At 44.6% G+C, this 15,552-nt stretch overlaps 1 protein-coding gene across 1 annotated transcript in view; it reads right to left on the bottom strand.

Moving 5' to 3' along the window:
- Nucleotides 1–677: 677 nt before the first annotated feature.
- LOC307214742 (uncharacterized protein) overlaps nt 678–15,552 on the bottom strand; it is a 42,774-nt gene continuing 27,899 nt past the window's right edge. The window contains exons 5-6 of the mRNA XM_079973704.1: nt 11,412–11,538; nt 678–2,896 (exon numbers count right to left, since the gene is read on the bottom strand). Coding sequence (XP_079829830.1) covers nt 1,470–2,896; nt 11,412–11,538 — 1,554 coding nt within the window. The 3' untranslated portion in view covers nt 678–1,469. The remainder of the gene's footprint in view (nt 2,897–11,411; nt 11,539–15,552) is intronic.

Genomic DNA, 15,552 nt, shown 5'->3' with positions numbered 1-15,552 from the left:
ACTCTGCTCTGGCTCTGCTGTCCGTCACAGCAGCCAGCTGCCCCAGCAGGCCTTGCCATCTCCCCACCGCTTGAGCCGTCCCCCATTGTCTCCCGAGAGAGACGGATGAGGAGAGAGCCATTCAGGGGCCACAGGAAAGGGGCATCAGGGGCCGACAGAGGCAAACTGGAGTGGGGAACCATCGCCGAAAGGATGCCTACCTCTCTCTTATTCTAAAAGATCACGCCACATATTTCCACGAGTGCTGGGTAGATTCCGGCAACAGTCTTCACAATTTATGTATTCAATAAACATTGGCCACGTGTTATAAAAGGAATATGGATTGTGTTCCCCCACCTTTTGGATACTTAAATTGTGATGCCCAGAACTGAACACAGTATTCTGGGTGGGGCCTGACCAAGGCAGAATAAAGTGGTACTATTCCTGCCCTTGATCTGATTCTGCCTTCTGCGACATTGGCCTCCGCTCCCCGTTTGGTGTCGTCCGCAAATGTGATAAGCATCTCCTCAGTTCCTTCATCCAACTCATTCATAAAGACGCTGAACAACAACGGGCCCAGGACTGAACCCTGCAGCACCCCTCTTGTCACTTTCCCCCAGGATGATGAGGAACCAATGAAGGAGTCCTCTTTGGGTTTGAGTTACAGATAGGTAGCCGGGTTGGTCTGCCCATGTTGGTCTGCCATTGAAGAAGTGTGCATGCACACGAAAGCTCATACCAAGAACTAACTTAGTTGGTCTTTAAGGTGCTACTGGAAGGAAATTTTTTTTCCCTCTTTGGGTTTGGTCAGTCAAATCCCATTAACAGTTTCCTTGTTCAGCCCACATTTTACCAGTTTCTCACAGAAAGATCACTGGAGACTTTGTCAAAAGCCTTACTGAAATCAAGATGCACTATTTCCACAGCTGTTCCCTGATCAACAAAGTTTGTAACTCCATCCATAAAAAGGGGAGGAGAGATTTCTCTGGCTTGACTTGTTTTTGGGAAAGCCATGCTTTCATCCTGTATGTTTCTGTTGTGAAATCTTCAGATGGAGGGCATTTTAAATATTAAAAATGATAATAAATATGGATATTGACAAGCTGAAACATGTGCAAAGGAAGGTGATTTATGTATTTATTTAATTTGTATACTACCCAACCCAGTGGTGCCAACTTGAATAAAATATTGGTGGGGGGCCAGGTAAGGCCTGCCTTGCACAATCGCATGATGCATAAAGGGCATTGGAATGGCAATGCCTATCAACTGGGGGGGGTGCCCCCCTCAAATATATCATTGGGGAGCAAAATCCCCTCAGCCTCTAAAAGTCGACTCCTGTTCCCACATGTCTCAGGACTGTTACAACATAAAAAGACAATATAAAAACACATAATATACATCTGTAACCCCCCTCACTACCACATTTTAAAAGGGAATTAGATGTCAATTAGGCAAAGGCCTGGTTAACAAGGTGCAGATTTGCCTGGCTCCTAAAGCTGGATAATGGTTTTTCCAACCGTTGCATGGATTCTTTGATGGGAACTGAGATTGCGGCTGTGACTGAAGCTCTTTCCACATTCCACACACTGATAGGGTTTCTCCCCAGTATGAATTCTCTGATGGGAATTGAGATTGGAGCTCTGACTGAAGCTCTTTCCACATTCCACACACTGATAGGGTTTCTCCCCTGTATGAATTCTTCGATGGGAAGTGAGCTTGGAGCTCTGACTGAAGCTCTTTCCACATTCCACACACTGATAGGGTTTCTCCCCTGTATGAATTCTTCGATGGGAAGTGAGATCACTCTTACGACTGAAGCTCTTTCCACATTCCCCACACTGATAGGGTTTCTCCCCAGTATGAATTCTTCGATGGGAAGTGAGCTTGGAGCTCTGACTGAAGCTCTTTCCACATTCCACACACTGATAGGGTTTCTCCCCTGTATGAATTCTCTCATGCTTAGTGACATGGGAGCTCTCACTGAAGCTCTTTCCACATTCCATGCACTGATAGGGTTTCTCCCCAGTATGAATTCTCTGATGGGAAGTGAGATAGGAGCTCGTACTGAAGCTCTTTCCACATTCCATGCACTGATAGGGTTTCTCCCCTGTATGAATTCTCTGATGATAAGTGAGATAGGAGCTCGTACTGAAGCTCTTTCCACATTCCACACACTGATAGGGTTTCTCTCCTGAATGAATTCTCTGATGGGAAGTGAGAGAGGAGCTCTCGCTGAAGCTCTTTCCACATTCCCTGCACTGATAGGGTTTCTCCCCGGTATGAATTTTCTGATGGGAAGTTAGATGGCTTCTCCGACTGAAGGTCTTTCCACATTCCATGCACTGATAGGGTTTCTCCTCTGTATGAATTCTTTGATGGGAATTGAGATTGGAGCTCTGACTGAAGCTCTTTCCACATTCCATGCACTGATAGGGTTTCTCCCCTGTATGAATTCTCTGATGCTTAGTGAGATGGCAGTTCTTATTGAAGCTCTTTCCACATTCCATGCACTGATAGGGTTTCTCCCCTGTATGAATTCTCTGATGCTTAGTGAAAGCAGAGCTGTGATTGAAGCTCTTTCCGCATTCCACACACTGATAGGGTTTCTCTCCTGAATGAATTCTCTGATGGGAAGTGAGATGGCAACTCTGACTGAAACTCTTTCCACATTCCATGCACTGATAGGGTTTCTGCCCAGTATGGATTTTCTGATGCTTAGTGAGATGGCCTCTCTGACTGAAGCTCTTTCCACATTCCACGCACTGATAGGGTTTCTTTCCAATGAGAATTCTTTGTTGGGAAGTGGAATGGGAGCTCTGACTGCAGCTCGCTCCATACTCCAAAATTTTGCGTGGTTTCTCCTCTCTGGGGGTTTTGTCATGTTCATCCTTGTTCTTGTTTTCCAATTTATCAAAATCTGCAATGGAGACAAAAAAGGGATTAGAGTCTCAGGAACAAATCAAGAACTGAAGGGAGTTGGGCCTTTGTTCATTGCCTTTGTTGGTTGTCATTAACCAACATTTTTATTCATATATTCTAATGGATTGTTGAATGTTGATTTGTTTGATATACAGTAGTGGCCAAAATTGTGGAAGCCTTTTGGGAAAAAAGTATATTTCAGATGTTTGATGGCTCGTAACACGACTTCGTTTAGAGTAATACCACAAAATTATGTATCAATAGAAAGATAATTTAATGAAGAATGTAATTATCAATTCCAATCTGTTACCTCCGAGGATGTGGACAGGCTGCTTGGACGAGTGAAACCAACCACCTGTCTCCTGGATCCTTGCCCATCCTGGCTTATAAAAGCTAGCCGGGAAGGACTGGGCGATGGGCTTCGTGGGGTGGTGAATGTTTCCCTCCATGAGGGAGCCTTCCCAGACCCGCTGAAAGAGGCGGTTATTAAACCGCTTCTTAAAAAACCATCTTTAGGTGCGGCCACGATGACCAACTACCGCCCAGTCTCAAATCTTCCATTCTTGGGCAAGGTGATTGAGCGAGTGGTTGCTGAACAACTCCAGGCACGCCTGGAAGAAGCGGACCATTTGGATCCCTTCCAGTCGGGATTCAGGCCTCATCATGGGACTGAAACTGCCTTGGTCGCACTGGTTGATGATCTCCGGCGGGCTAGGGACAAAGGTGAGAGCTGTTTCCTAGTTCTGCTGGATCTCTCAGTGGCGTTTGATACCATCGACCATAACATCCTTCTGGACCGTCTTGAGGGGCTGGGAGCTGGGGGCACTGTCATACAGTGGTTCCGCTCCTTCCTCCTGGGCCGTGTTCAGAAAGTGGTGGTGGGGGATGAGTGTTCAGACCCCTGGGCTCTCACTTGTGGGGTGCCTCAGGGTTCTGTCCTCTCCCCCATGCTTTTCAGCATCTACATGCAGCCGCTGGGAGAGATCATCAGGAGGTTTGGGTTGGGTGTTCATCAATATGCGGATGATACCCAGCTCTACCTCTCTTTCAAATCAGAACCAGTGAAGGCGGTGAAGGTCCTGTGTGAGTGTCTGGAGGCGGTTGGAGGATGAATGGCGGCTAACAGATTGAGGTTGAATCCTGACAAGACAGAAGTACTGTTTTTGGGGGACAGGAGGCGGGCAGGTGTGGAGGATTCCCTGGTCCTGAATGGGGTAACTGTGCCCCTGAAGGACCAGGTGCGCAGCCTGGGAGTCATTTTGGACTCACAGCTGTCCATGGAAGCACAGGTGAAATCTGTGTCCAGGGCAGCTGTTTACCAGCTCCATCTGGTACGTAGGCTGAGACCCTATCTGCCTGCGGACTGTCTCGCCAGAGTGGTGCATGCTCTGGTTATCTCCCGCTTGGACTACTGCAATGCGCTCTACGTGGGGCTACCTTTGAAGGTGACTCGGAAACTACAACTAATCCAGAATGCGGCAGCTAGACTGGTGACTGGGAGCGGCCGCCGAGACCATATAACACCGGTCTTGAAAGACCTACATTGGCTCCCAGTATGTTTCCGAGCACAATTCAAAGTGTTGGTGCTGACCTTTAAAGCCCTAAACGGCCTCAGTCCAGTATACCTGAAGGAGCGTCTCCACCCCCATCATTCTGCCCGGATGCTGAGGTCCAGCGCCGAGGGCCTTCTGGCGGTTCCCTCATTGCGAGAAGCAAAGCTACAGGGAACCAGGCAGAGGGCCTTCTCGGTAGTGGCGCCCGCCCTGTGGAAAGCCCTTCCAGCAGATGTCAAAGTGATAAACAACTACCTGACATTCAGAAGACATCTTAAGGCAGCCCTGTTCAGGGAAGTTTTTAACGTGTGATATTTTACTGTATTTTTGGTTTTTATGTAAGCCGCCCAGAGTGGCTGGGGAGGCCCAGCCAGATGGGCGGGGTATAAATAATAAATTATTATTATTATTATTATTATTATTATTATTATTATCTGTATTCTATCAAAAGTCATAGCGGAATAACCAGAAAAAGGAAGCACAACTTGCTTAGCTTGACTTTTGTCAGTGTGTTATGTTATACTGTGGAAAGTTGATATAAAATTTACAGATTGTATATTATTAAGAGAGAATTACATGAAAATGATGTATAGATGGTATATCACACCAGTGAAAATGGCAAAGATGTTTAAGAAAGAAAATAAGAGATGCTGGAGATGTCAAGAAAAGGAAGGAACATTTTATTATATGTGGTGGGAATGCAAATGCATTAAAAATATTGGGAAATGATATATAATGAACTGAAAAAAATGTTTAAAATGAGCTTTGGTAAACATCCTGAAGCCTTTCTGTTAGGTATCTCAAATCAAGAGCTGCCAAAAGAAAAATGGACATTATTTATGTATGCTACAACAGCGGCAAATATCTTGACTACAAAATTGGAAGATGGAAGAAATACCATCAAAAGAACAATGGTAAGAAAAACTGATGAATTATGCAGAATTGGCTAAGCTAACAGAGAAACTACGAGAGAAGGACAAAAAGGATTTTAAAAGAGTTTGGGAACCATTTACAGGTTATTTGCAGAAACAACAACTGGCAGGGTCTGAATAAACATTCACAACTTTATTATAGTAACAGAAATTTTAGCAAAATGATAAGGGAATTTACTTTTACATAAAGCAGGACACAATAAATAAAACTAAATAACTCAGTAGAGGGGGAGTTGAGGGAAGTCCGGAGGACGGGAGGGAGAACATTTGTATATAACATGATGATTGAGATATTTTTATTTGTTATAAAATTCAATAAATATTCATTTTTTAAAAAGAAGAGAGGGGAGGCAGACTTCCTCATTGGACCTTCCCCGATCAGCCGAATTTATTAATATTTTAGAAAACTATCTACAAACATGGACAAGGCACAGAGACAGGTAGTCACTAAGGATGGCAGACTACCAATAACTTTTTTTTTGAGATGACTGACAATTTGGATTTAGTTGCTATTTGGAGAACAAAGAACCCCTTGGGTAGAGAGGGAACTCTTTTTCTCTGAAGCCAAAATGACATGGACAAGAATTGACAAATTTGGGTAACTAGAGGACTGGCTCCAAAGACAAGAAAAGTGGAAATTTGTTGGCGGAAATGACTGGCAGAATCCGAGACCAGGGAGAAGAGTCGGTGGAAGAAGACTGGAAGAAATTTAAAGACTATTTACAGAAATACTGCAAAATTAATGAATGTTAGAATGATGTTGGATTGAAATTAAGTGGTTTCTAGCTGTAATGGTATAAAAGAATATGAAAAAATGGTTTTTTAATAGGCAAAAATTTAATGCTATAATAATTTAAGATTAAAGATCAGGATAAAATAAGGAGGGAAAGGAATTGCTGAACTAATAAATTGAACTGGAATACAAAAAAGGGAGGTATGAGGAGGTCCGGGAAACAAGTAAATGAAAGATAAGTGATGAAAAGATTGAATTGTTTTTAACTATTTGTATTTTGTATTTTTTCTTTTTCATTTTGTAATATTGTAAAAACCTTAATAAATATTTATAAAAATTAAAAAAAGAAAAGTGGAAATTTGCCCTAAAACTTGCTCCAACCATAATGCTGTAAAGATGGAGATGAAACTAACACCAATTGGCTCTTTCAGATGGAGGATGAATGACACCTTGTTTAGGGACGAAGAAGTGATTAAGAAGGCCCAAAAAACCTTGAGAGACTATTTTGAGATAAATATGAATACTACTGTTGAAAAAAGAGTAATCTGGGATGCAAGTAAAGCGGTCATGAGAGGGTTCCTGATACAACAGAATGCAATAAAGAAGAGAACTCAAAACGAGAAGAAAGACAAAATTTTGGAGAAAATAAAGGAAGGTGAGAAGAAACTGAGAGCAAAACCAAAGTTGCAAGAGATTTTGAGAGAAATAAAGTTATATCAAGTACAATATATAAAAATGATGAAGCAGGAAATAGAATGGAAAATTAAACAGATGAGACAAAAGACATTTGAGTCGGCTAATAAATGTGGGAAATTGCTGGCCTGGCAAATAAAAAAAGACAAAAACTCAACACTATCAAAAATTTGGAAGTGGAAGGAAAGAATATACAGAACCCAGTGGAGATTAGAAATTGTTTCCAGAGGTACTTTAAGCAACTATATACACAAGGGCCACAGAAAGAAATTGACATAGATCGATTTTTGAAAATAAATGGACTACAAAAAATCTCTCAAGAAAACAAGCTAATGTTGAATTATAAAATAACTGAACAGGAGGTAGAAGGTGCCATCTAGAATATGCAATTGGGTAAATCTCCAGGGCCGGACGGCTTAACTTCAAGATACTATAGATCTTTGAAAAGTTGGATAATACAACCACTAAAGGAAGTTTGCAATGAAATTTTGGAAGGGAAAAAAGCACCAGAGTCGTGGAAGGAAGCTTACATTACACTTATACCAAAAACTGAGTCTGAGAAGACACAGCTTAAGAATTACCGCCCCATATCTGCTTAATGTGGATTATAAAATTTTCGCAGATATTTTGGCTAAAAGATTAAAAAAAGTACTAGTGGAAGAGATACATAAAGATCAAGCAGGCTTTCTCCCGGGCAGACACTTGTCTGATAATACGAGAAACATAATTAACATTTTAGAGAAATTAAAAGTGAATATTAACACCAAGGCTGTTTTGATATTTGTGGATGCGGAGAAAGCCTTTGACAATATTTCCTGGAGTTTTATGAAGAACCTACAGGGGATGGGGGTTGGTCAAGGTTTTGGAAATGGTATAAGTGCAATATTCTCTGAACAAAAGGCTAAACTAATTGTTAATAATGTGGTGACAGAGGAATTTAAGATAGAGAAAGGGACACGACAAGGTTGCCCAATTTCCCCATTTCTTTTTATATCGGTCCTGTTAAATATGATTAGAAGGGACCAATTGGTTAAGTCGGAGCCAAACAGTACAAATTGAAAGCATTTGCAGATGACTTAGTATTGACATTACAGGAGCCAGAATGGTGGCATGCATATTTAAAGAAATGGGAGTGCCTGATCACCTCATCTGTCTCCTGAGAAATCTCTATGTGGGACAAGAAGCTACAGTTAGAACTGGCTATGGAACAACTGACTGGTTCAAAATTGGGAAAGGAGTACGACAAGGCTGCATTTTGTCTCGCTGCTTATTTAACTTATATGCAGAATTCATCATGCGAAAGGCTGGGCTGGATGAATCCCTAGCCGGAATTAAGATTGCCGGAAGAAATATCAACAACCTCAGATATGCAGATGACACAACCTTGATGGCAGAAAGTGAGGAGGAATTAAAGAACCTTTTATTGAGGGTGAAAGAGGAGAGTGCAAAATATGGTCTGAAGCTCAACATCAAAAAAACGAAGATCATGGCTACTGGTCCCATCACCTCCTGGCAAATAGAAGGGGAAGAAATAGAGGCAGTGAGAGATTTTACTTTCTTGGGCTCCATGATCACTGCAGATGGTGACAGCAGCCACGAAATTAAAAGACGCCTGCTTCTTGGGAGAAGGGCAATGACAGGCCTAGACAGCATCTTGAGAAGTAGAGACATCACCTTGCCGACAAAGGTCCGTATAGTTAAAGCTACGGTTTTCCCAGTAGTGATGTATGGAAGTGAGAGCTGGACCATAAAGAAGGCTGATCGCCGAAGAATTGATGCTTTTGAATTATGGTGCTGGAGGAGACTCTTGAGAGTCCCATGGACTGCAAGAAGAACAAACCGATCCATTCTGAAGGAAATCAGCCCTGAGTGCTCACTGGAAGGACAGATTGTGAAGCTGAGGCTCCAGTACTTTGGCCACCTCATGAGAAGAGAAGACTCCCTGGAGAAGACCCTGATGTTGGGAAAGATGGAGGGCACAAGGAGAAGGGGGCGACAGAGGACGAGATGGTTGGATAGTGTTTTCGAGGTTACCAGCATGAGTCTGACCAAGCTGCGGGGGGCAGTGGAGGACAGGAGTGCCTGGCGTTCTCTGGTCCATGGGGCCACGAAGAGTCAGACACGACTAAACGACTAAACAACAACAAAGGTCAAAGCACATAAAGCATTTAAAAATCAGGACTTCCGGGTCATTGCCAACGATTAATGGCGGATTCCCTCTGAGCTTCAGATTGGGATCGGGTCTCACCGCTGCGGCAAAGCGGGGACCCTTTAAAAATCTCAGGCGGAGGAAGCCTGCCAACGTGGGGACTCGGCGGGCACCATTTGCGCTCCCCCAAGTTGCAAAGGAGCCCAAAAAGGTGGCCGGTCCAGAGGTGGTCTTGCAATCGCCATATCGCTTAAAATGAGTGCTAAACTCTCGCTAGTTCAGACTTTTCCTCCTTTTGCCTTTACAGGTCTGACTTCAAGCGAAAAATTCTCCCTATTAATCACCAATGTTTATCTTCCTCCAGGTGGTCTTATATCGGACCTCCATTATAGATGGGATTCTCTGGAAGATCATTTATTGGCACGCTATGTTATGTACCCTAATATTCCATCAATAATGGGTGGTGACTTTAATGCACGTACAGCCGCCAACTGGGATGGGATAATTAAGGCCAAGTGGTGGGTATCTCCCCCCTACCCAAAATCTGATTTAATCTCTTTTACATCAAGAAGATCTAAGGACATCACAGTGATCCATGCGACGGTTATCTCCAGGCTTGACTGCTGTAATTCGCTCTACGCGGGGCTGCCCTTGAAGCTGTCCCAGAAACTCCAGCGGGTGCAGAATGCTGCAGTGAGGCTCCTCACGGGGTCTCTGCCGTGGGAGCATATTCACCCAGTGCTTTTCCAGCTGCACTGGCTCCCGGTGGAGTACTGGGTCAGACTTAAGGTGCTGCTTTTGACCTTTCAAGCCCTTCACGGCCTAGGACCCTCTCAACACTGGCTCCGGCCTGGTGGAACGCTCTGTCTCATGAGACCAGGGCCCTGCAGGATCTGATTTCTTTCCGCAGGGCCTGTAAGACAGAGTTGTTCCACCTGGCCTTTGGCTTAGAATCAGTTTGATTCCCTCCCCCTCTTTCTTTTTCCTTTCTCCTCCCATGAAGAGGCTGCATCCTAATGTTTTAATGTTGTATCTTAATCTTTTAAATTGTTTTATAATCAACTTGTTTTTATTACTGGTTGTTAGCCACCCTGAGCCTGGTCTTGGCTACGGAGGCCAGGGTATAAATAAAATTTTATTATTATTATTATTAATAATTCCATCTTGGTTTCACATTATCACAGCTGCAGAACTAAAAAACTTGCTTCACTCCATGGGAAGGTGTTGTAAGGCCGGAATTAAACCTAAAGGTTACCAAAGTCACTATTAAATGACATGGTGAGAATTTCTGTATATCTCCCTTTTTCTATGTGTTTCACATTTCTTTTTTATGACTGCTGTTCTAATAAATACTCCTTCATAAAAGTTATTGCATTGCATTCTTCATCAAATTATCTTTCCTATGGTATCACTCCGAAAAAAGTGGTGCTATGAGCCATCAAACCTCGGAAACACACTTTTTAAAAAGTTTCCACGATTTAGCCACTAGCTGTTCATTTAAAGTTAAAGTTTTTTTTGTATGGGATCAGATGGTTATTATTAATGTTTCATGTGTATGTATGTGTTGGAAGCCACCCAGAGTGGCTGGGGCAACCCAGTCAGATGGGCAGGGGGTAAATAAAAATTACTACTATTATTATCACTGCTACTAATACCGGAGATTCAATCAGCCTGGCTCTTCTCTGGGACGGATTTTGTTTGGCCCAGTCATGGCATCCCCTCCATCGCCAATGTCAGGCGTCTCTTGGGTCAACCCAAGAAAACAAAAACAGAAAACCTGACAGAAGCTACTTATCTTTCCTAACAATTCTGAAGCTGACATTTAAAATGGCCTGGGCATTTCAGACCAGCCCAACCGTGGTATAAAGAGGCAGAACAGGAGGAAGATGGTTCTCAGAAAAGAACTGTAATTTACTGTTTATTGTGGGGGTGTTAGGTTCCCAGGTGTTGTAGGTGTCAGGATCTTTATCTCACCAGCTGGTCAGCAAGTAGCACTATGGTTGTTTATATCATGTGAGTGTCTGAGAGCGTGAGACAGGGAGTCTCGGTACTGTTGAGTACTGCGACAGAAGTCACTTCCACTTCTGTGTGAGATGTTGTTCTGTACTGCTGCTGAGAGAGAGAGAGCGGACATGCTGGTGGGTTCTCTGTATATATGGACTGTAAATAAAGTAGTTTATAGCTACTGATTGTCTTTTTCTTCTGCAATGAGATGCCAGAAGACGAGCGTACTCCTCTCAGGAGGGAGGGGTCTCTCTGGACTGAGGAAGATTTACAGCCAGAGAGAGACCACCGGAGAGACACCCCAGTGTCTTGGGAAGGTGGTGGCCTTCCTGGGCGCTTTTCCAACAGTAGGGGGCGCTGTTGAGCTCTGTGAAAATATGTGAGGTTTGTCACATAGAGGTATTTTTTGAATTTCCAAGCAGATAGGACGATCCCACAGGGAGCCTTACCAAGAGAGGCCACGATCCTACGATTCTCCTCCATGACATCCTTATGCAGAGCTCTCTGGTCAGGATCCAGCAACGCCCACTCCTCGTCCGTGAAATGAACAGCAACATCTTCAAAACACACTGGACCCTAAAAGAAAAAGGGAAATGTCGTCCTCTGAGACAGCAGAAATATGATCTGCTACACAATGCTCTGTGGTTTCCTTCCTCTTAATTGCTGCGCTATTTCTTTTTATATATATTTTTTTAATTTTAACTAATAAATTATAAAATGTACCACAAAACTTATCCCTCATACAATCTTTTTGGACTTCCATCAGCACCTCTGATGATCCACCATTTTCACCACTTCTTATGCATTTCTTAACTTTACATTGCCTTTACATCTCTTAACAAATCATCCTCCCCCTTCTCCATTTTTTCCATACTTCTAATAATACTCCTCACAAAACTTCTTGCAACCCTACAAACGTCGTCTGTTCTTCACAATTACTTTTCATATAGTCCGTAAATTTACTCCAGTCTTCCGTGGATTTCTGGTCTCGACGGTTTTGAATCCTTCCTGTTAGTTTATCTAATTCTGCTGCGTTATTTCAGTAGGATTGCTTTGCTGCACATTTGAATTATGGGTAGCTATTTCAATGCTTAAATTCAATTATTTTATTCTGCTTTTAATTACGGGTATTTGTCTTTGTGCAAATAGGTGGTTCTCCAGCTTATGTTTTCCACGTTATTCTGCCTACGCAGGGATTCCAGTTTCCCCGATGGAAGGATCCACTTTCTCCTCTCCTCGTGAGTTGTTCTGGGGAGGTTCCCTTCCAATGCCCTAGAGCCAAATTCAAGGGGTTCCTGGGGGCATGGAGAGGGGGAGGAGTGGGGGGCAGGCCCCATTTTGCAGCGGATGGGGCTGGCTAGGTGAATCCTGGACATTATTTGTTATCGTCTGTCCGATGCTTAGAAGCCTATTTTAGCATTCAGTGATGAATATAGAAATATAAGAAGCCTAGTTTGGATGGCCATCTGTCTTGGAGGATCTAGCTGAGACTCCTGCAATGCAGGGGGCGGGACTTGATGACCCTTGGGGTCCCTTTCAACTCTAGGATCCCATAAAAACTGCAACTAGAGATGAATCCTACTGGCGACATTCAGAAGGCTGGTGTCACAGAGTTATCTGGGCAGGAAATCCCACAGTTCACAGCTGGAGTTTACTCTTTATCAGCAAGAACACGATATTCACAGACTTGGCTGAGTTTCAGGCGTAATGAGCAGCTCATTCCCGGAGGGTCTGTCACTTTGCATTTCTTAGTGCAGAAAGTATGGATCTGATATTGATATTTCCTATAAAGGAGTACGACAAGGCTGTATATTGTCTCCCTGCTTATTTAACTTATATGCAGAATTCATCATGCGAAAGGCTGGACTGGATGAATCCCTCGCCGGAATTAAAGACCCTGATGTTGGGAAAGATGGAGGGCACAAGGAGAAGGGGATGACAGAGGACGAGATGGTGGGACAGTGTTCTCGAAGCTACCAGCATGAGTCTGACCAAACTGCGGAAGGTAGTGGAAGACAGGAGGGCCTGGCGTGCTCTGGTCCAGGGGGTCACGAAGAGGCGGACACGACTAAACGACTAAACAAAAACAACAATACTAATTAATTCAAGAGGGTTCCGGAAGCTTCTCTGCGTAAAAGAAACAAGCAGAAGGTTCCTGATGTTTGGGTTATTCCTTCAGAGAAGCTGAGTACAGCTGGGTTAAAGTGGTTCTGTTATGTCTTCTGTCAAGGTCATGCTGACTATAAGAAGAGGCCAGAAGGAGCCTGGGTTCTCTCTCTCTCTCTCTCTCTCTCTCTCTCTCTCTCTCTCTCTCTTCCTTCTGGTGTTCTGTACATAGTATGCTGAGTCTTAAGTTTTAAATTTATTATAAGTTGTGGGAAATTTCAGTTAAGTCTGCTGCAACTGGATTTCTTATGGACAGGGCCAATCCTGAACGTTTTGGATGTGGGACCATTATGCTCATTTGCCTTCAGTAGCAGTAAAGCTCTGCTGGATGAAATACAATTGCCTCTGGTCTATTTTGGGGAATACTGCAACGTCTTTACAATTTCACTCTGCTAACTATACATTGTAGTTCTGCTCTGGATCAATATTGAGTAGAATTTTAAGACAGTGTCTTCCTCCACAAAAGCAGTTGCCAAGAGTGAAGGCCCCCAACTCCCCACAGCTTTCCAAGCCCCCTCCTCTCTGGGGTTTCTGGCAAGCGATTGAACAGTGTGCCAGTGTGCAGCCTGCCTTTGCTCCTCCATTGTCAGACGTCTCCTGGCTCTGAGAGACAAGCAGGGAGGGTGGCATCTGGCAGAAGGAGAGGGAGCCCCCGCTGACTCCTCCTTAACCTGACTCACCTCTGACTCTCGACCTCCCTCCTCCCACTCGTCTCCTTCCTTTTCTGCCTCCGATTCTGCACTGCATTCTTCCACAGAGTCTCCCAGCTCACTAAACCCTGTTGTCCCTTCAGCTTCTGACACCTCCTCTTCCCAGGCTTCTCCCTCTGACCGCCCATCCTTCCTCCACCTCCACTCCGTGGGGTCTGAGATGTCTTCCTTTCCTGGTTCCCTGGCTGCTTCCTCCCACCATTCCTCTGTGCCCAACCAGTCCATGACATTGCTCCATCCCTCGGCCTCTGACCCCACAAGGCAGCTTCCCCTGACCTGATCTGGTTCCACAGCCGCTGCTTCCCTTCTGCCCCCATGAAAAGATGGACCAGGAGGTCTTGCCGGCATCATTCTGTCACCTGCAAGAGAAAAAACGTAAGCAGGATGCCAGGAGTGCCTACTTCTCTCACAGGTGAAACAGGGCATCTCTAACTACAGATGGGCCTTTGAGAAAGCCTTACCTGCTGAGAACATTTGGACGTTTGTGCCCATTTCATGTTAGTTGTGCAAAACTATTTCTCCCTTCCTTTGGACCCTTGTTCCCAACTGTTCCCCCCCCCCCAAAAAAAAAGGAACTCACAGATTAGTTGGAAAACCAACAGAACGAGACCAAATGGAGAAAAGCCACCTTCCTCCTTACCCAGTGGCCTCTCTCTGGTGTCCAACGGAGGCCTCTCTGCCTCACAGGAATCCAGGTCCACTTCTGCAAAACGATCCCTTTTCTGAAAGAGCAACAAGAATTCAAAACAGAGAATGAATGGTGAGAAATGTTAGAAAGAGAATGACAAAGACAGAAGTTTAAGGGTGTGAAATCTCATCCCATGGATGCCTTCCCAGGAAAAGAATGGGCCAACAGTAGAGCATTATGGGATGTTCTCTGTCCTGTTTGGAGCCCCTTGCGAGTATCCAGAGGAAGGTCTCTCTCACCTGCTTTCTCTCCTCTGCCTGACTCAGGAGGAAACCTTCGGCCAGGGCCACCGCCTGGGAACTGGTCTCCGCTCCACACTCCCTCACCCAGCTCTCCATCTCCGGGGGAAGGACAGCCAGGAACTGCTCCAAGATCACCAGGTCCAGCATCTCAGCTTTTGTGTGCCTTTCTGGCTTCAGCCACTGATGGCAAAGGTGGTAGAGTCGGCTGCAAACCTCTCGGGGTCCTTTGGCCTCCTGGCAGCAGAACTGCTGGCTCTGCCCCTCTGAGTGGAGGGTGTCCTCCTCACCCAGGATCTTCTGCCCAGAGTTTTCCCAGAATCCCCCACTGCTCCCAGTTTGGATGACATGGCCTCTTCCTGCTCCAGGGCCGGCTGAGTCTTGCTCATCCATCTGTGCTCTAAGAGATGGGAAGGAACCCTTTGGTCTTCTGCCAAGTTCTGTCTTAATGAGAAGCTCTTGCCAATCCTACAAAGCAAATGCTTTGTTACGTAAAAGTTTTTATTATTATTAGTCAATATTTTTATTTTTTGTATAGTTTGTATAGTTTTGTTCTTTAGGTGAGAGGGTCAGGGCTGTCTGGGAGTCGGCCCCATTCAACAGAATGGCAGGGGGCGGGTTCCCCGGGGGAGGAGCACTGGGACACCCGATCACAGTGATCACGGGTAGGAGGAGGAGTTACACTATGACCAGACCATGTCATTGTTTGAGGACTATCCCTGCCTCCGGGTCTGGTCTTGACCGGGTGGATACTGGAATCAGCAAGGGAGACCCACGTGACCTGAAG

Source organism: Podarcis cretensis, assembly GCF_951804945.1.
Source record: "Podarcis cretensis genome assembly, chromosome: 4".
In the NCBI taxonomy this organism is placed as follows: Eukaryota; Metazoa; Chordata; class Lepidosauria; order Squamata; family Lacertidae; genus Podarcis; species Podarcis cretensis.
This window is presented reverse-complemented; position numbering and strand designations above follow the sequence as displayed.